This window comes from Antechinus flavipes, chromosome 2 (assembly GCF_016432865.1).
Source record: "Antechinus flavipes isolate AdamAnt ecotype Samford, QLD, Australia chromosome 2, AdamAnt_v2, whole genome shotgun sequence".
NCBI lineage: Eukaryota > Metazoa > Chordata > Mammalia > Dasyuromorphia > Dasyuridae > Antechinus > Antechinus flavipes.
This window is the reverse complement of record NC_067399.1, coordinates 494,812,698-494,831,939: the sequence shown is the minus strand read 5'-3', so window position 1 is coordinate 494,831,939 and position 19,242 is coordinate 494,812,698. Positions and strand designations below refer to the sequence as shown.

The window sequence follows — 19,242 nt, the reverse complement described above, 5'->3', positions numbered from 1 at the left end:
CAGATATATACATGATACCACTCTGATGGCACAAAGTAAAGAAGAATTAAGAAGCCTCTTGATGAGGGTGAAAGAAGAAAGTGTAAGAGATGGCTTGAAGCTTAACATAAAAAAAAACAATTAAGATTGTAGCAACTGGTCCTACCAATTCCTAGCTAATAGATGGAGAGAAAATGGAAGTAGTGTCAGATTTTATATCCTTGGTTGCCAAGATCACTGCAGAGCTTGACTGCAGCCTTGAAATTAAAAAAATGTTTTCTCCTTGAAAGGAAAGCAATGGCCAGTCTGGACAGCAGAGACATTATCTTGTTAACAAAGATCAATATAAGTCAAAACTATGATCTTTCCAATGGCAGTATTGGCTGTGAAAGTTGGACACTAAGGAAAGCTGAGTGCTGAAGAATTAATATTTTCTGATAGTGGTGCAGGAGACTAATGAGAGTCCTTTAGACAGCAAGGAAATCAAATCAGTCACTGGTTAAAAAGAAGTCAACTCAGATTATCTATTGGGAGGTCAAATATTGAAGCAAAAGCATAAAAAAGGATTTAAGCCAAAATAGGCCACATAATGAGAAAACAGGACTTATTGGAAAAGACCTTTGTTGGGAAAGATTGAAGGCAAAAGGGAAAGGAGAAAGCAGAGCATGAGATGCATGGTGTCATAGAAACAATGAACACAAACTTAGACAGACTTTGAGAGAGAGTGGAGGATAGAAGATCCTGGCTTGTCGTGGTCCATGGGATCATGAAGAGTGAGACACAACTGAACAACAAGAGCAAACAACATATGGTATGCCTTTCTAGGGACTCACAGCAGAGCCCATAATTGGAGGCAAGCAGGTCCAAGAGCCAGTGGAAACCCAGAAATTCACTTAATAGATAGAAGAGTTTATTCTTATCTATGGGTTTATTTTCTTTATCCCCAAACTTGATTCTCTTATAGACTCCACAAATCTCTCTTTTGCACCACCATTCACCTACCCTTCTCAATGGAAGAATTTCTGAAGACTAGGTCAGCTTCCAGAAAAATAAGGCACATTTCTTCCCTTTAAAAGTTCTGAAAAAGTTTTGAAAATTCTTGCTAATATATAGCTACTAAAGCAATCAAGAGAGAAATGGTCAATAAGCATTTATTGGTTTTTATTTTTTTATTGGCTTCTGTGAGCTTGGAGCACTTACTAAGTGCTGGGAATAAAAAGAAAGGCAAAATAAGGTGGTTGTCACTGCCATCTGGTGATCTTATCTCCACAATATCTCCTTAGCTCAATCCAACAAATATTTAAGTGGCACACAGTAGGTACTTAGTGAATTTTTGATTGATTGCTTATAATTTCCAAGGACACTGTGAATGTTAAAAGACAAAAAAATTTTCCAGCCTTCAACAAGCTTACATTCTACCTGAGGGATACACGACATGCAGACAAGTAAATGCAAGACAATTTGAGAGAGGCAGCACTCTCCAGTGAGGAGGGAATTAAGAATGATCTGTAGGCGGCAGCTGTCTGAGGGAAACAGCTCTTAAGAGGCAGAAATATAGAGATCACCTTCCAGTTATGATGGAGAGACAGGAGATGGAAGGTCAAGTTTGGGGAACGTCTCAAACACTAGTTTGAGAGGAAGGAGGGAGAAATTAGAGAAGCCTTTCTGGAGGAGCTGGGATATAAAGAATGGATAAACTTGAGAGGAGGGAGAAAGGAGGGAATTGTGGGAACAATTGTGGAGGTGGAAGAATATACATATGCCTCACAAATAGTATGTAGCTTGTGAAATAGTCCAGGTACCTGGATCATAAAGGGAAATTCATGTGTGATAAGCCTCTAAGGCTAAGCTGGGGCCATATTCTGGAGGGCTTTAAATAATCATCTCTTGTCCTTCTTTCCTTTCCATCCTCTCTGCTATCAGGGCTGGGCCTGGAGTCAGGAATACCTGACTTAAAATCAAACATCCTTTGAAGTTCCCATAGCCAAGCGAGACCTACGGAAGTAAATGATTAGCCCCCTAAGCCCGGGACCTTGTTACCCAGACAGAGATGTGAATGGCTGAGATACACATCAGAGCAAAGTGTATTATTCCATTGTCTCAAGTATCTTTTCCCAAATGCCTTTAGTCTCCTTGTGGCCTCTTTTTCCTGTCCGGAGTTCAAAGGTTTGCCTTTAACCGCTGAGTAGTGTTTGCATTTTGTGTCAGTGGTTAGATTTCCAATTCATAGCATTACTAAGCACGTCTCTGCTATTAATAATAGAAAAGGCGCTGGCGAGGCGAGTTACCGTAAGATTCAAGACCTGGGATGGATCCCTACCTCCTGGCCAGGAGGCTCCTGACTGCCTTCTCTCCCCCAAGGACCTTTACGTCATAATTCCCTTTGCATTTCTCCATCATACTTAGCAAAGTACCTCGGCCCCATTGATATTATCTTATCCCTTCCCTGCTAGACTGTACGCTTGCCTCTCCCTTTGTCCTGGGGCTTTAGTGTAGTAGAGAAGTTCTCGGAACCTGGAGGAGCAGCCGGACCGGACCGGCTTATGAGACTCTGGGCGAGGCATTTAGTATTTGGGCCACAGTTTTCTATACGATGAAGGAATCCCTTCCAACTGAGATCCACAGCCCTGACATTGAAGGGGGCTTGGGGCAGCCTCATCCTTCCTCACAGGCCCTGGGAGGTTGGGCTGTAAGGCTGTGAATGGTGGAGTGGAAAATTGGTGGAGGCCTTTCCTGGCTCCCCGTGTCCCCCCCTCCGCCCCCTTTTGTCTGTCAGACGGCTGGCCTTGGTCTTTCATGTGGTAAATCTGTAGTATATTAGTGAGCAATGGGTGGCTTGTTCTTGCTCTCCCTCCCCCCACCCAGTTACGTTGGAGAGTTTCCTGGAAAGGTCCGAGAGAGGCAGATTCTCACCTTCCGCCTCCCAGCCCCCAACCTCGAATGCTGGCCGAGCCCCTGGATCACTTGGCTGGAGATGCTGGGACCCAGCCACATATCTGGGCCGGGGAGCAGAGGCGGGAGGAGGATGTGGCTGTAGGCAGACCCCATCTGGGCCCGTCTCCTGCAGGAACGTTACACCCCCCCCCACCTCCCCACCCATGCAGGAACGTCTTCTCTGCTTTGTTTTCCGCTGAATCTGGGGTCTGGTCCTGGCAGGAGGAGAGGGCTGGGGGGGGGGGGGCGCTCCATCCCCAGCAGCCCCTCGGCCTGGCTGAGAGCAGACATGAATGCAGACCGCCTGGCTCGCCGGGAGCCTCTCTGGTTTCCTGCTTTCAGGGCTTTCCAAAGTATTTTTCCTCCCCACGTGGAGCTGCTCCAAGAATGCAGGAAAGGGCTTAATGCGTGTGTGCGCCGGGCGCCGTGTGATGCTATGTACATTACACGTATGACTGATTTTCCGTGCGCTTGTGCGAGTGTGAGCGACTCCGGCACCGCCCCGGGTCTCCGCGTGGGGAGTTATGATGCGAATGTGACTTTGGGTTATGGTGAGCGTGTACATGTAAGTGTGTGGAGCCGCGCTTGGGGGGGCATGGCGAGGGGGAGGCAGAGAAAGACAATGGCAGGATGTTGGCCAGAAACCCAGACACCCTCTGTCTGGCACAGGACCCTCCTTTCCCCACCCTGAGTGACTGCAGTTCCCCTCGGGGGCAGATCTGACCACTGGGGCGGGGGTTGGCTTGACTTCCCAGGGCCTGAAGGAGATTCCACAGACTGTAGGAGGGCAATGGATTGTAGATTTACAGCTGGAAGGGACCTTAGCGATGCTCCTCTCGTTTTATACAGGAGTAAACTGAGATCCACACGGGGAAGTAACTTCCCTAGGGTCACACCGAGTCTCCGGCCCAAGATTCAAACCCAGAGCCTCTATGAACCTAAAGCAAGTGTCAAGCAAGGAGAAAGAGGGGGGAGGATGCTACTAAAAAAGTTCCTAAAGAGAACACCAAAGCATAGAGAACTCTATAGACCAGCTACCTGACTTGAGAAAACCATATATTAACATTATCTATTTTGGTGTAAATTTAATTACATGACAGTTGTATTTTAATCTGATCTGAGCAAGTTTGATATTTCTGACCTAGAACCTATACCGCAGCTTCTTGTTCAGAGGCATGAATGGAAGCAAAGTGAATGAAGCGGTCAGGGAAATCCTCCAGGAAAAGTTTGGGCGCGGTACTGGGCCTGCGGCTGGTTTGTACTTCTGGGCCTCGGCTCAGCCTCTGCAATACACACACACGCCCAACCTCAAACCAGGGGTTTAAAGCCAGGGCTCTTGGGTTATTTTTTTTTAACTTGATTTCCCTTCCCCACCCTCAAGACTCAGGGAATCTCTATCTCCTTGTCTATCTTCTGCCTCAGTTTCCCCCCAGGCAGTAAGGTAAAATTGGCAGGCACCCATTTTGGCCAAGATGGCAGAACTCTCCTGGCTGTTGGATCAGTGTGTGCTGGCATGTGACTTAGGTGGGAAGGGGAGTAGACAAACCTGGGGAGACAGAGTAGGAAAAAGCTGAGCTCCACCCAGAGAGGTGGAATGCAGGAGCCTAGAGGGACACTTTACTCAGAGCTTGCATGGACAGGATCACTTTTCCCAGGGCACTTTGTCTCTCTCCTTTGCCCCCATTACACTCGTCACCTGTGTACTTATGTTATCTTCTGCATCTTCAGTAGAATGTAGGATTTTGTTTGGATTTTGAAGGAAGCCAGGAAACTAGTAGCCAGAGGTAAGGAGGGCGAGCATTCCAGGCACATGGGGCAGTCCGTAGCTAAGAGATGGACTGCCTTGTTTTAGAAAGAGCAAGGAGGCAAAATCATTGGATCGAAGAGAACACGGATACAACATGTAAGCAGGAAGGTGGAAGAAGGGAGCTACGGCATGCAGGACTTTGAATGCTAAATAGAGGATTTTGTATTTGATCCTGGAAGTGACAGAGAAGCACTGGAATTTATTGAGTGGGGAGGGGTACTATGGCTGGACTTGAGCTTTAGGGAAGTCACTCTGGTGACTGATGGAGGATGGATTGTAGTGGGGAGAGCCCTGAGGCAGGCAGACCCACCAGCAGGTTTTCCAGGTGTGAGGTGACGAGGGGGGAGTGTCAGAGGAGAGGAGGGGGCTCATCTGAGAGATGCTGCAAGGATTGGGCATGGGAGGTGGGAGACAGTGAGGAGCTAAGAATGACATCGGGTTGGGAGCCTCAGGGACTTGAGGATGGCATAAGTAAATGCATGTGATCGCAGGTCCTCTGAAGCAAAGTCAGTATTCTTTCCCATCACACTGAACACTGGCATATAAAAGTCAAGAAGGGGCATGGAGGGGAGAAGCAAGAACCTAGACCTGGTCACCAAGCCCTGGATGCTAGGAGGAGGGCAGCCCCTTGAAGCTTGACGGAAAACATTTCGGGCCAAATCCTGCTTCACACAGTGTGGAATAAATTTGGGAGAGAAACTACTCTGAGAAGGGGCCAAAGCTGGAGGCCCACAGTCTAGAAGTGCTTGGGTAACCTCCAAGAGGCCAGAGCAGTGGTGGGTTATTTAGGGAAGCTTGAAGTGACATGGAGCCTAGGGATCCTGGGTGGCAGGGCAAGGAAAGTAACCCTGCCCTCCCAGAAAGGAACCGAGAGGCAGAGCCTTGGGCTGGAGGGAGTCCGAGGTGGGCTGGGGGCTTTCCAGGATGCGCTGGGGCAGTGCCGGGATTTCTGCACTGGGTTTTGCTGCTTGAGCAGAGAAGGGAGGAGCTATGGAGAGAAATAAAAGAGACTCTCAGTGGGGCAGCTAGGTGGTTTAGTGGACAGAGCATCAGCCCTGAAGTCAGGAGGACCTGAGTTCAAATCTAGTCTCAGACACTTAACACTTCCTAGCTATGTGACCCTGGGCAAGTCACTTAACCCCAATTGCCTCAACAACAAAAAAAATAAAAATAAAAATAAAAATAAAATAAAATAAATAGACTCCCAGCTCCTTCTGAGCAGAAATAGGAGAGGCAGGCAGACAGACAGAGTGGGCATGGGGGAGAAGGGGGAAGGGGAGAGGAAGCAAGAGCACCTGAGAAGCAAAATTTCCCGGCCTGAGCCCCTTTTCTGAAGTACCTGATTCATACAATCACAGTTCTAGACTGCAAGGGACCCCAGAGGCAGCTGCCCCAGCCCCTTCCTCCCACAGACGAGGGAATTGGGGCTCACGGATGGTCATTTGCCTGTGGCCCCGAGTAGAAGGCCTCAGAGCCGGGGTCGAACCCAAGTCTGCCGAATCCGGTCTGAGCCCTATCCCCGGCACCGTGCAGCCGCAGGGTCAAACGACGGTTCCACTACGCGGCCGGTGGGACGCAAGGGAAGGTTGTGTCCCAGGAGCCAGAAGAGCTAATGCTGCCCGGACTTGCGGTGGGACCTTATGCAGATGTCTTAAGCTCTCTGACTCTCCTTGAGGCTTTCTTTTCTTCTGTTAAACGGGAATAATAATCCCCGCTCTACCTGTCTCACAGATGGCATTATGTGGACTAAATAAGGATGTGAGAGCATTTTATAAAGGCCGTCTCCTCCTCGTTCGCCCTGATGCGAGTGCAGGGCCACTCTTATCATTGTTTTTGTTTTCTGTCCCAGCATCTGAAGACCCCCGCCTGGCCTTTCCCAGCCGGACCGTGAGGGCATGAGCAGTGGCCAGTCACCCCGGGGAAGGACGTCTGCGGGACCCCCGCGAGGGGCGCAATGATCAGCCCGAGGCGCCCCCCTGCGGCTCCTCGATCCGGCTGAGCCGAGGCGCTGGCCCCCCAGCCACGCCCGAGCCCGAGTCTTGCGCTTCGGCACCCGCACCATGAGTCACGGGGCCGGCTCCAGGCTGGCCGACTCTCCCCAGCTCTCCAAGAGCAGCCTCCTGAACATCCTGGGCAGCCCCTCGCCCGAGCGCATGGGCCTGGCCGACTCCCTGCCGCCCACCCCCCAGAGCGGGACCCCCTCCCCAGGGCCCCCGCCGCTGCCCCTGCTGCCCGGAGGCTCCCCGGGGCTGGATGGGGACTGGGAGAGCCGGGAAGAGCTCCGCCTCCGGGAGCTGGAGGAGGCCCGCGCCCGGGCAGCCCAGATGGAGAAGACCATGCGCTGGTGGTCAGACTGCACGGCCAATTGGAGGGAGAAGTGGAGCAAGGTGAGGGCCGAGCGCAACAAGGCCCGGGAGGAGGTGCGGCAGCTCCGGCAGAAGCTGGAGGCCCTGACCAAGGAGCTGACCGGGGCCCGGCGGGAGCGGCAGGAGGCCCTGAACCAGAGCGAGCAGCTGGGCAAGGAGGTGGCTCGGCTCAAGGGCGCCCGGCTGCAGGAGGAGCCAGAGCAGGAGAACCGGCAGGAGAGAGCGGAGGCTCACGAAGAGCACAAGGCCAGGGGCCGCGAGAAGGAGCTGGACAACAGGGAGGCCTCCGAGAAGGAGAGCCAGGGCGGCGGCCTGGAGCAGGAGCCCGTGCGCGACGTGGGCTTCGAGAAGCCCGCCAAGAATAAGGTAAGCAGCTGAGGCGGGGCGTTCTCCCTGCCTCCTCCGAACCGGCCCGCTCGCCCTGTGCCACGGGCATGGTGCCCAAGACTCAACGGTCCCGGGCTCGTAGCCCAACGGCGTCCAAAACTGCGGTTTGCCATCCCACATGGGGCTTGGAAAATTTATTTTCAGTAAATGTTTGGTTTGCATACCTATTTTATAAACTAGATACTCAGGGCCACATAAAAGTTTCTCAGGTGAAAAGGGCATATGTGGAAAAAGTTTAATAACCCCTAACTAATGCACTGGCAAAGTCACTTCTGGGAGTGTTCCTGGAAGTGGTGGGGCAGGCCCTTTCTCCCAGTCTGGACTCAGCCCCTCTAGCCTTACAAAATCCAAGAGATCCCCTTCTCTCCTCATGCTGACCCAAAAGCCAGACCCCTACCACCAGCAGAAGGCCCGGTAACTGGAGAGAGCTAGAACGGATGGTGGGCTTGCCCACAGGCCCCCAAGAGCAGCTTGAGAGGGAGAATGGGTTCCTTGGTGCCCGTGGTTGGTTGTTGGCAGCCAGTGCTTGAGGTGCTTGAGAGACCACAGCTTGGGGATTGGAGGAATTTGGGGGACAGGAAGGGGACCCTTGGATCTATGGCACTGTTTGGGAAAATCCGTCATCATTTGAGTTTTAAGAATCCATATCACTTAGGGCAAATCCAGTCACATAGGCACTAGCTAAACACCTAACACAATGCAGAAGCACACTGGAACCAGAAAATTGGGGGCTAATAGTGAAAGGAATACCGCCCTACAACCTGGGTGCCAAACTTTGCTTTACTGCCAGCTGGCCATGGGACTTGAACGTGCCATTTCCTCGTGATTATCCTTTCTCAACCCTTTTCGGTTTTTGATGTTGTCACTTTCAACTGTGTCCAGTTCTCCATGACCCCTTTTGGGGGTTTCTTGGCAAAGATACTGGAATGATTTGCCATTTCTTTTCCATTTTACAGATGAGGAAACTGTGGCAACCAGGGTTAAGTGACTTAAATGGAGTTACACAGTTGCTAGGTATTTGAACTCATGAAGATGAGCCTTCCTGACTTCAGGCCTGGCATTTTATTTACTGTGCCATCTAGTGCCCAGTTTGGTCTTCTGTAAAATACAAGGGTTAAGTCTCTAAGTTCTCTCCCAGCTGTAGCGCTCTCAATTCCATTTCTATCACTGTGTACTATAGGACCATGGATGCATAGGTAACAGATGGGGAAACTGAGGCTCAGAGATCTGAAGTCCCATCTCCCATCCCCTGGCTAGTAAGTGACTACAGCCAGACTACAGCCTGAGTGTCTTGACTCTGATTCAGAGATTTCCCACTATACTAAGACTAGTGTTCACTCACCCCAAAGTGATGATGTGAGTGAGGGAGCCTGCTGAACAATGCCCCAACCTGGGCTGTTCCCCACAGGAGCTGGAACTGATGGAGAACCTTCTGAAGAGCAAGCAAGAGGGGCCTGAGAATTGGGAGGCACGAAGCATGGGGAGTGTCCGCACGACCTTCAGCCGGCAGGAGCGAAGCCGGCTGCTCTGGGAGGAGGTATCCACCATTGAGGAGGATGTCACCAAGGTGACCGCCCTGAAGCTTCGGCTGGATGAGTCCCAGAAGGTGCTGCTCAAGGAACGCGAGTGAGTTCGGGCAGCTAGTGGGTGTTTGAGGTTCTTCAAGGGGATCCACTCTGGCTGTGATTAGATCGCCCTTTTCGCCAGCTGATCAGCACAGTGGCCAGGGGGTTGCAACAGCCACAGAGATTAAAAACTGGGATGCATAGGTTAGCAAAAAAGTAATTCAGTACTAACCGAGTGACTCTAAAGGAGAGGAAGAAGTTAATGAATAAGTTAGTGAGTTATTAGAGTAACTTTTTTCCTAATTGAATACTAGGTTGATTTTAGACTTTGGAACTAAGGAGAGAGAAAATATAATTTATTTTCTACCTTTTCTCTTTCCAATCTCTGCTTTTAAAAATATAAATAAATGAACTTTTCTTTTTTCTAAAAAAAAAAGAAAAGAATGAAAGAAAAAGAAACTGGGACCCAGACTAGAAGACAAGGTGGATCTTTCAGTATAGTGCGGAGAGCTGAATGGTAGAACAGGACATTTCTTGTCAGGAAAAGACTCCCAGCCCTGAAGGGAAGAAGGCAGGGAGACAGTTTGGGGCAAAGCAGTGTAGGCCATTATTCCGATGAGCCCGGAAGGATGTACAGAGCAAGTCCGGGAGTGTCGATGCGGCCTGGAGTGGGGGATGCTGGGGCGGAGGCTGCCTGGGTCGTGGGTCTGCTTTTGCCTTTTAAAGGAGAGAAGGGGTAGGGATGAAGCTGCTGCTTCCCCCGGAACCTGTGACCACCCCCCCAGTAACCAATAACCCTTCCAGGAGGGGCAGAGAAATCTGGCCTTCACTGGGAACACCGCTGGAGGTCCCTAAGGGATAGAACAGGGAGAGCCAGGCTCCCGAAGGCTAACCAGGATCCCCATCTCCCCCCCAACCCCAGGGATAAGCTGTCACTGAGCAAGAACATTGAAAAACTGGAAGGGGAGCTCAGCCAGTGGAAGATCAAATACGAGGAGCTAAGCAAAAACAAGCAGGAGGTGCTAAAGCAGGTGAGACCCCCTACCTCTGCTGACCCCCCAGCGCCTTTCTTCTGGGGACCAGCCTTCCCTTATCCTCTTGCCTTAGAGGAAGGGGAAGACCAAACTCTTGGTCTCTCCTGTAGGCTTACTCTGCCCACCAGAGGGCGCTATTGGCTCAGGAGAAAAACACAAAATCACTAAGAAATATTAAAAACTGTAGAAGATTCTGGAAATCATGTGGTCCAACCACCTGATTTTACGGATGGAGAGACTGGGATTAGGAAGCAGACTTTCTTCTTTCCTCCACTCTGTCCCCCCAGTCTGGCTGAACCCATTCAAGATGAGCTCCATCTTGCTCTCCTTGGTCCTATCTCTTAGCGTCTTCATCTTTCTTCTCCTTCCTTTTGGTCATCAAACAAGAGCTGTCCCTGTCACCAGGGCTACCTGTCCCTTTGATCCTGTTCCCTCCCACTTCAAGTAGCTTCTCGTTTGTTTCCTCAGTCTCTCCCTTTTCAAGGTCTTCTGCCTCTATGCCTAAAAATATACTCAGATCTTCCCAGTAATTCCTTCTTTTCTTTTTCTAAAAACCTTCCCTTGACCCTTTACTTCCTATCATCCCGTGTCTCTCCTCTGTTTCACTGCAAGACAAAAAGCTATCTCAACCAGATATCTTGAGCTTCTTATTTCTACTCTCTCCACAGCCCTTTGCAATCTGTATTCTTCACTATTATACTAAAACTGTCCTCTCCCAGGTTGCCAGTGACCTAATCATTAAATTAATGGTCCTTTTTTCCTTCATTCTCCTTGACTTCTCTGGGACTTTTAACTCTACAGACAACTTTCTCCTACTGGATACCCCTTCATGAGTCTTCACAAATAACCTGCTTGTTTCCTCCTTCCTTTGTCTTTTCCTTCCATTTCTCTTCCTGTTTCCTCATCCCTTTTCTGACCCTTTATAGTGGGTACTCTTCAGGGAGTGGGGTTTCTTGGCCTTATTGTATTCTTACCTTTCTCTCCCTTGGCCATCTCGTTTACTCCAATTACTTCCATTATCTCCTCTGAGCCTATGATTCCAAAATCTATCTAAATTCCAAGCCCATATTTCTAATTGCCCATAAGATGTCCCTATCAGGATGTTCTACCTCTCACTCACCATGTCTAAAACTAAACTATTATCATTTACCTAGATCTGTTTCTTCTTCTGACCTCACTGTTTCTATCTGTAGTGTCACCATTGATCCCGTATCCCTAGTTTGAAATCTTGGTGTGAGAGTTGACTCTTCTCTCTCATTGACTTCTGTTCAAGTAGTTGTGATGTAAAATCCTACTGTTATCCCTTGTATCCCATCTCTCACACCAGTTCTTTCCTCTTCTTATTACTATTGTCAGTCAGTAGATTCTGTGATCTACATTTGACTTGCCCAAAGTCCCACAAACTTGGTAGGAGAGCCAGGACTGGAATCTAGATTTATAACTCCCCAGTCTATGACTATACATTAGCCTGAAGAAAATCACCAGAGAATTAAAAATTGACCTCTGTCCATCTTCTCTCTCACTGACTTTTATCCAAGTAGTGGTGAGGTACTGCTGATAGCCCTTGTATCCCATCTTTCATACCAGTTCCTTCTTTCTCTGACTTTTGTTATCAGTCTAGAACAGCCCTTTATTACCATCTACCTGAAGAATTACAGCATCCTCCATACAGGTTTTTCTACCTTTACTTTCTTCCTCCCGTTCTTTCAACCTTTCCCCATTAATTTCTATTAAACCAGTTTTTTGGTTGGATTCAAGACCTTTGATAATCAATTGCCACCTTCTCTTTCCAGCTCTATGCTTTGGCCCCAGTAGACTGCTCTCTGTTCCCAAAGAAACTGCACATTCCTGCCTCCATGCCTTTGCTTATAAGTTTTCTATGCCAAGAATGACTCCCATTTCACCTGTTGTTCTTATCCATCTTTTAATATCAGTTCAAATGCCAACTGTTTCCTGAGACTTCCCTGATTTCAGGGAAGTCTCAATCTTCCTATCAGACCTCATATAGTATTTTGGTTTTGCACCTTCCTAATGCACTTAGCCACGGAATGTTTTGAATTATGCACTTAAATGTGTCTATCTCATCTCTACTTGGCTCTAAGTCTTGATTAAATTTTTCATCTCCTCCAGCATCTAACACAGTGCTCTGTATGAGGAGACAATGTTTGCTGAATCGATAAATAATGTGACAGAATGCTAGATGCAGAATCAGGAATACCTGGGTTCAAGTCCTGCTTCGTACAGTTACTAGCTGTATGACTCTGGGAAGGTCATCCAACCCTTCTGGGACTCCATTTCCTTCTGCAAGATAGGTTAGTGGAGGTTTGCCTTCAGAACATCTAAAGTCCTTTCCAGCTTTGAATTTGTCAATTCTATGAGAGGGTCAGGACTGGAATCTAGATCTATAACTCCCAGCCTAAGACTATACACTGTGCTGAAGATAATCGCCAGAGAATTAGGAACTGACCTTTGTCCATCAAGCTAAAACCATCCCTGGTTGATATAAGAGCATTAGGGCTTTTTCCCCAAGGAGCTTTCCCTGTTCCCATTGCTTATCCTAACACAAGAGATACAGCTTCTTTATGGATCCTCTGAAAAATGAGTGGGTGGGCCGAAGGATCTCCAGGGTCTCCCTGCTCTGACATTTGTAGCCTAAGGACATCCCTACTCTAACATTCTGTGTTCTAGAGGCCCTCCCAGCGCTCAGTCTATGGCTGATTCTGTCTGTGTTCTACTTCACTCCTCTGCTCCAAATTGTCCAGCTCTGTCCTTGCCCTCAGGATTCTCTGGTGACCCAGACACATGGGGTTGGGGAAATGGTGCTGTCTCCACAGCTCAACATCCTTTTTTTTTTTAATGGATGGTATTATTATTTTTTTAAATAACTTTTTATTGATAGAACCCATGCCAGGGTAATTTTTTACAGCATTATCCTTTGCATTCACTTCTGTTCCGATTTTTCCCCTCCCTCCCTCCACCCTCTCCCCAGATGGCAAGCAGTCCTTTACATGTTAAATAGGTTACAGTATATCCTAGATACAATATATATTTGCAGAACCGAACAGTTCTCTTGTTGCACAGGGAGAATTGGATTCAGAAGGTATAAATAACCGGGAAGAAAAACAAAAATGCAAGCAGTTTATATTCATCTCCCAGTGTTCTTTCTTTGGGTGTAGCTGCTTCTGTCCATCTTTGATCTATTGAAACTGAATTAGCTCTTTATCGAAGAGATCCACTTCCATCAGAATACATCCTCAAACAGTATCGTTGTTGAGGTACATAATGATCTCCTGGTTCTGCAAATTTCACTCAGCGTCAGTTCATGTAAGTCTCTCCAGTCCTCTCTGTATTCATCCTGCTGGTCTTTTCTTACAGAGCAATAATATTCCATAACATTCATATACCACAATTTACTCAGCCATTTTCCAATTGATGGGCATCCATTCATTTCCCAGCTTCTAGCCACTACACACAGGGCTGCCACAAACATTTTGGCACATACAGGTCCCTTTCCCTCCTTTAAGATCTCTTTGGGGTATAAGCCCAGTAGAAACACTGCTGGATCAAAGGGTATGCACAGTTTGATAACTTTTTGAGCATAGTTCCAAATTGCTCTCCAGAATGGCTGGATGTGTTCACAGTTCCACCAACAATGTATCAGTGTCCCTGTTTTCCCACATCCCTCCAACATTCCGCATTACCTTTCCCTGTCACTCTAGCCAATCTGACAGGTGTGTAGTGGTATCTCAGAGTTGTCTTAATTTGCATTTCTCTGATTAATAATCACAGCTCAACATCCTTAAAGAGATGCACCAGGATGAATTGGGCCGCATGTCAGAGGACCTGGAAGATGAACTCGGGGCTCGGTCCAGCATGGACAAAAAGATAGCAGAACTTCGGAGTGAGGTGAGCTGGAGGGAAGAGGAGGGGGCCCCAGCACCGGTCTCAGCCCCGAGACCCTGCTCTTCCACTGTAGCCAGGCAAGCATTTATCATTAATAGGGCTTCTATTACAAGCAGTCACAATGTGGAGGGAGGCAAGGAGACCTAATTCCCATTTTCAAGGAGCCTCCATTCGGATGGGGGACATACCAGCGACCACCAGCATTCTGTGAGCATTTGCTATGTGAAGATCCTGTTCGGTGCTAGGAGAAAGATAAAGGTGGCCAGCACCCTTTCTGGACACCGAAAGGGGTTCCAGTTTGGTCAGGGAGATAGATACATATATATGCTATAGAAAATATACATATGTGTTTTATAAAATTTATATGTATTTATAAAATAAATACGTGCTACATAAAACATAATATATAAAATAACATAGGTACAATTATAGATACACACAAATATACCAGAAGCATACATGTATGTATATATCACACACATATATATTCAAATATATACCTATACCTACACATATTTGCATATACTATATATATATCTGACAGACATATATGTGTATTATGTATAGATACATGGGCACACATTTACAGGTTTATATATATATATATGTGTGTGTTCAAAAAAAACATACATATATATGGCACTATATATAGACGTACATACATACGTACCTATATAAATATAGACTTCCCTTTCCTGGGAATCTTGTCATAATGACGCTTTATTTCTCAGGAAGTCCTTGGTGTGATAGGGAGTCTCAACCCTCAGGAAGCCCCCAGCCTGTTTGGGAAGGACATGCACATGTGAGGAAGACATAGAACACGTACAGCACCAACATACAAACAAACCCAAGTTAATTATAGCTGTTGCAGCTGGACCTACTTCCTGTAGCTAGAAATGGCCTAGCAGGATTGGGGACTGGGGGAGCCCAGCTGGGGCTCTTCCTTCTTCCCCATGCAGAGGGGGTCTCCTTAAGACTCTCCCTTAACTTTATTTCCTCCCCAGATGGAGCGTCTGCAGGCAGAGAACGCCGCTGAGTGGGGCCGTCGAGAGCGGCTTGAGACAGAGAAGTTAAATCTCGAGAGGGAAAACAAGAAGCTTCGAGCACAGATTGAGGACCTGGAGGAGGTGCTGGCCCGAAAGCGGCGTCAGACAGCCAGCGCCCTGGATTCGGACCTCAAGGCCATTCAGGCCGAGCTCTTTGAGAAGAACAAGGTGGGGGGACCTGGACCTGGGTGGGTACTTCAACCCCAGGTGAGGGGTAATTGGAATATCCAGGATTTTATATAGCACTTTAAGGTTTGTCAAGCACTTTACATGTATTACTTCATTTAGTCCTCATACCAACTCTTTAAAGTATCCCTGTTTTACAATTGAAGAAATTGTGGCTGAGAAAGTTTAAGGGACACACATTTTAGCCAAGTAGCAGGATATAAAATAAACCCATGTAAATCATCAGCATTTCTCTATTATCACCAACAGAACTTCTAAGAAGAGATAGTAAGGAATACTCCAAATTATAAAATTATTATTTCAAATTACTTTTTAGTTGAATTTTTAGGATTTTTCAACTATATCATCATATTATCTGAGCAAGATTTGATTTCAGGTCTTCCTGAGTCCAATTCCAGTGTTCTTTCCTGTGTAATATAATCTGAGGAAAACCACAATCAAGACATAAAAATGAGCCGCAACTGGGGAACATCTAATCTCTTCTACTAGAATGGGCTCCTAGGACAGTCAGTCAGTAAACATTCATTAAGCACTGACCATGAGCCAGGCACTGTGCTAAGCACTGCAGATCCAAAGAACGGCTAGTGACAGTCCCTGCTCTCAAGGAGATCCCAGTCTAATGGAGGAGATGACGTGAAAACAGCTTATACAAACAAGATAGAGACAGTAAATTGGAGAAAATCAGCAGGTGACAGACCTTGCCTGAGTTAGGCTGTGAAGTGAGAAGCAAAAACATCTCCATTTTTCACCCAAGGACCCCACAGTCAAGGAGTATTCTTCAAAAAACTGTAAGAGAGTCAGGTCTTGGGTGTCTTTCTCCTTTCCTCCTGGAAGATCGTGTCTAGTTCTGGCTACCAGATTTTTGGGAAGGACTTTAAATTCAGAAGATGTACAGAGGAGGTAACTGAGGTAATGAATCATGACAGGATCATGACATATGAGGTTCCAAGGGAATGAAAAGCTCCTTAAAGGCAGAAGCTGTTCTTTGTTTCTTTCTCCCTCCCTCCCTTTTTTTGTTTTCCCTCCCTCTCTTCCTCCCTCCCTTCCTCTGTCCCTCTCTCCTCCCTTTCTTCCTCTCTCCCTTCATCCCTTCCTTCCTTTCTTTTTCCCTCCTTTCCTTCTTACTCTCTCTTTTCCTTCTTCCCCCCTTTCCTCCTTTTTTTCCTTCCCTTTTTTCCTTCTCCCTTTCTTCCTCCTTCTTCCTTCCCTCCCTCTTTCTTTTCCTTTCTTCCTTCTTTCTTTCCTTCCTCCCTTCCTTCCTTCTTTTTTCTCTTTTTCTTTCTTTCTCTTGTCTTCTCCCTCTCTCTCTTTCTTTCCTTCTTTATTTTTCTCCATCCCCCAACAGATGGCCTATAGGAAACACTTAGATGCTTGTTGAATGAATAAGAAATGTTTATTCTAAAGAAAGAAGCCTTACAGGAGTCATGATAACTATCTTTAAATATCTGAATTTAGAAAAGGAACTTCACATATGCTGCTTGACCACAGAGGACAAAACTAATAACAGTGGATGGAAATGAGAGACAAATTTAGGTAAAGAAAAACTTCCTCCCAATTAGAGCTATTCAAAAGTGGAAGGAGTCTCCTGGAATAAGTGAGTCCCCCATCCCTGGAGGTCTTCAAAGACTAGATGATCATTTGTTAAGTATTTTGTAAAGTGGATTCTTGTTCAGCTGTGGACCTAGATGGTCTCAGAGCTCCCTTCTGAATCTCAAATTCTGTCATCTTCTGATCTTCATTTAACATTCAGTAGTTCTTTAATGAAAGTGCTTTCTCTGCCCATCCTTATCCTAGCAAGCAAAGGAAGAAAGCTTTTATTGCCCTCCCAAGAACATTCTTGACCAAAGTCTGTAGTTTCTTCCTCATTTCTCTCTTTTCTTGGCCTTTCCACTACACTTTCCCCTATGGCTTCCCACTAACCTTTTTCAAAAATCTCTTCCCTTGGTTTCCATGATATTGTTTTCCTGGTATTTCATCTTAACCTCTTAATAACCAATTATGTCTTAGGTGCTTACTATTGAATTCTACAAACTTTATTGAATGTCTGCTATGATAAGGCAATCATCCAACCAAAGGAATTCTACCTACCAAGAATTTATCATCTAGTTGGGGCAAAGTAGATCGTAATTTGGTAACCCCACAGGGTGATAAGTTATCAAATTCATTAGCTGTGTGATGTAGGACAAAGTGGTCTCCTCTTTCTGAACCACAAGTCTTCCTCTATAAAATGAGGAAGCGTAGTTTTGGATCCTTAAAGTACTTTCCAGGATCGATACACTATTGATCTAAGCCTCAAAGAAGGAGATCCCTGAGGACTAGAGTTTAGGAAAGAGATAAGGCCTTTCATTGTGCCTTCAAGGATGAATAGGACTTAGATTGAAAAGGAGTAAAGGAAAGACCATTCCAGATAGAAAGTATGAACTAATCTTAGCCAGGTCTTCCCTAAAGAGTAATGTCTAAGTCACTCCCATATTTGTAGCCCACCTTTGTTATTCAGTCATTTCAGTTCTGTCCAACCCTCATAACTCCATTTGGGGTTTTCTTGGCAAAGGTACTAGAGTGGCTTGCCATTTCATTCTCCAGCTTATTTTACAAATGAAGAAACTGAGGCAGACAGATTTATGTGATTTGCCAGTCACACAGCAAGTATCTGAGAATAGACTTGAACTTGGGAAGATAAGTCTTAATTTCAGGCCCTGGCACTCTACCCTATAGACCATTTACAGGGTTGATAAAGCTCTGATAAACCAATATACACTAAAATATTGGTGACCAATATTGGCTTAATAAAAGTCCTTCGTTTTAATCTCCACCCTCAGTGTTTTAATGCTAAAGAATGAACCTCGGATGATGAAATATCATCAGAAAAGAGGTGAGGGAAATACCTTGGAAGAAGAGGAATTTGTACAGCAACCATTAAGTCATCCCATAGTGGAAAGAGGATACTTACTTATGAGTTTTAGTTCTGTCTTGTCACCCCCTTATTTAATCAACTCCATTGTTCAGTCATTTGATGTGTCTGACTTTGTGAACCCACAGAGTTTTCTTGGTAAAGATACTGAAGCAGTTTGTCATTCCCTCCTCCAGTACATTTGACAGATGAGGAACTGAGGCAAATGGTTAAGTAATTTGCCCAGAGTAACCCAGCTACTATGTGTCTGAGACTGTATTTGAGCTAATGATGATTCTTATTCACTCCAGCCAGACATTCTATCTGTTCTCCTATTTAGTTGCCCCTATTGGCCCCTATACCTCTCCTTAGAGTCAAATAATACAATTCTCTGGTTTTTAAAAGGCTTCAAAACTTGGTTGCCTCCCACCTTTGTATGCCTTACATCTTCTTTCTCTCTGCTTTAGTGCAGTGAGATTGATCTTCAGGTAACAAGAAGCCTCTTATTTAGAGGCTCCTTCCCTTCCCTTTGAGTATTTTCCCTGAATAGCCCCCATATCTGGAGCACTATTCCTCATCTTCCTCATGGCTGCCCTGGTTTCCTTCAAATCTTTTAGGACTCACATCTCACCTTCTGCAATCATGCTGTGTTACATCTGAGAAAATCTCCAGCTAACCCCTGTATCTCTTGTCTGTACGTGACTGCATGTATTCTCCCCTTCCCCCAGACCATGAGCACTTTGGGAGCAGGGACCCTTTTTTTCTTTGGATCCCCAGCATTTGGCACATAGTAATTGCTGGTTGACTATGTGAAATGTCAGTTATTTCCTCTTGCCAAGCTCAGATTTCTCATTTCTCATCTGTAAAGTGGCAATAAAATATTTGTACCACTGAACTCATAGGTTAATTATGGGGTCAGTTGGGATTATGTAAGCAAAGTACTTTGCAAATCTTAAAAGTACCTAAATCTCTAAGTCATAGAATCTCAGAGCTGGCCTTCGAGATCAAGAACAACCCAACAAAAATCTCCTCTACTACATATTCAACAAGTGGTCACTATTCTCTTTCCTTGAGGAGGAACTCAGTGTTTCCCAAGGCCGCTCATTCTACTTTGGACAGCTCTGCTTGTTAGGAAGCTGGTTGGG

General features: G+C 46.4%; 1 protein-coding gene across 3 annotated transcripts in view; it reads left to right on the top strand.

The window, feature by feature from the left end:
* Positions 1 to 19,242, top strand: part of CCDC102A (coiled-coil domain containing 102A) — a 54,404-nt gene that overhangs the window by 14,923 nt on the left and 20,239 nt on the right. For all 3 annotated transcript variants that reach the window (XR_007950942.1, XR_007950941.1, XM_051979915.1), the window contains exons 2-6: positions 6,570 to 7,452; positions 8,882 to 9,099; positions 9,961 to 10,069; positions 13,862 to 13,978; positions 14,980 to 15,189. Coding sequence is in view for 1 of the 3 variants with exons in the window: in XM_051979915.1 (XP_051835875.1) it covers positions 6,781 to 7,452; positions 8,882 to 9,099; positions 9,961 to 10,069; positions 13,862 to 13,978; positions 14,980 to 15,189 (1,326 nt within the window). In the remaining 2 variants the exon portion in view is untranslated. The remainder of the gene's footprint in view (positions 1 to 6,569; positions 7,453 to 8,881; positions 9,100 to 9,960; positions 10,070 to 13,861; positions 13,979 to 14,979; positions 15,190 to 19,242) is intronic.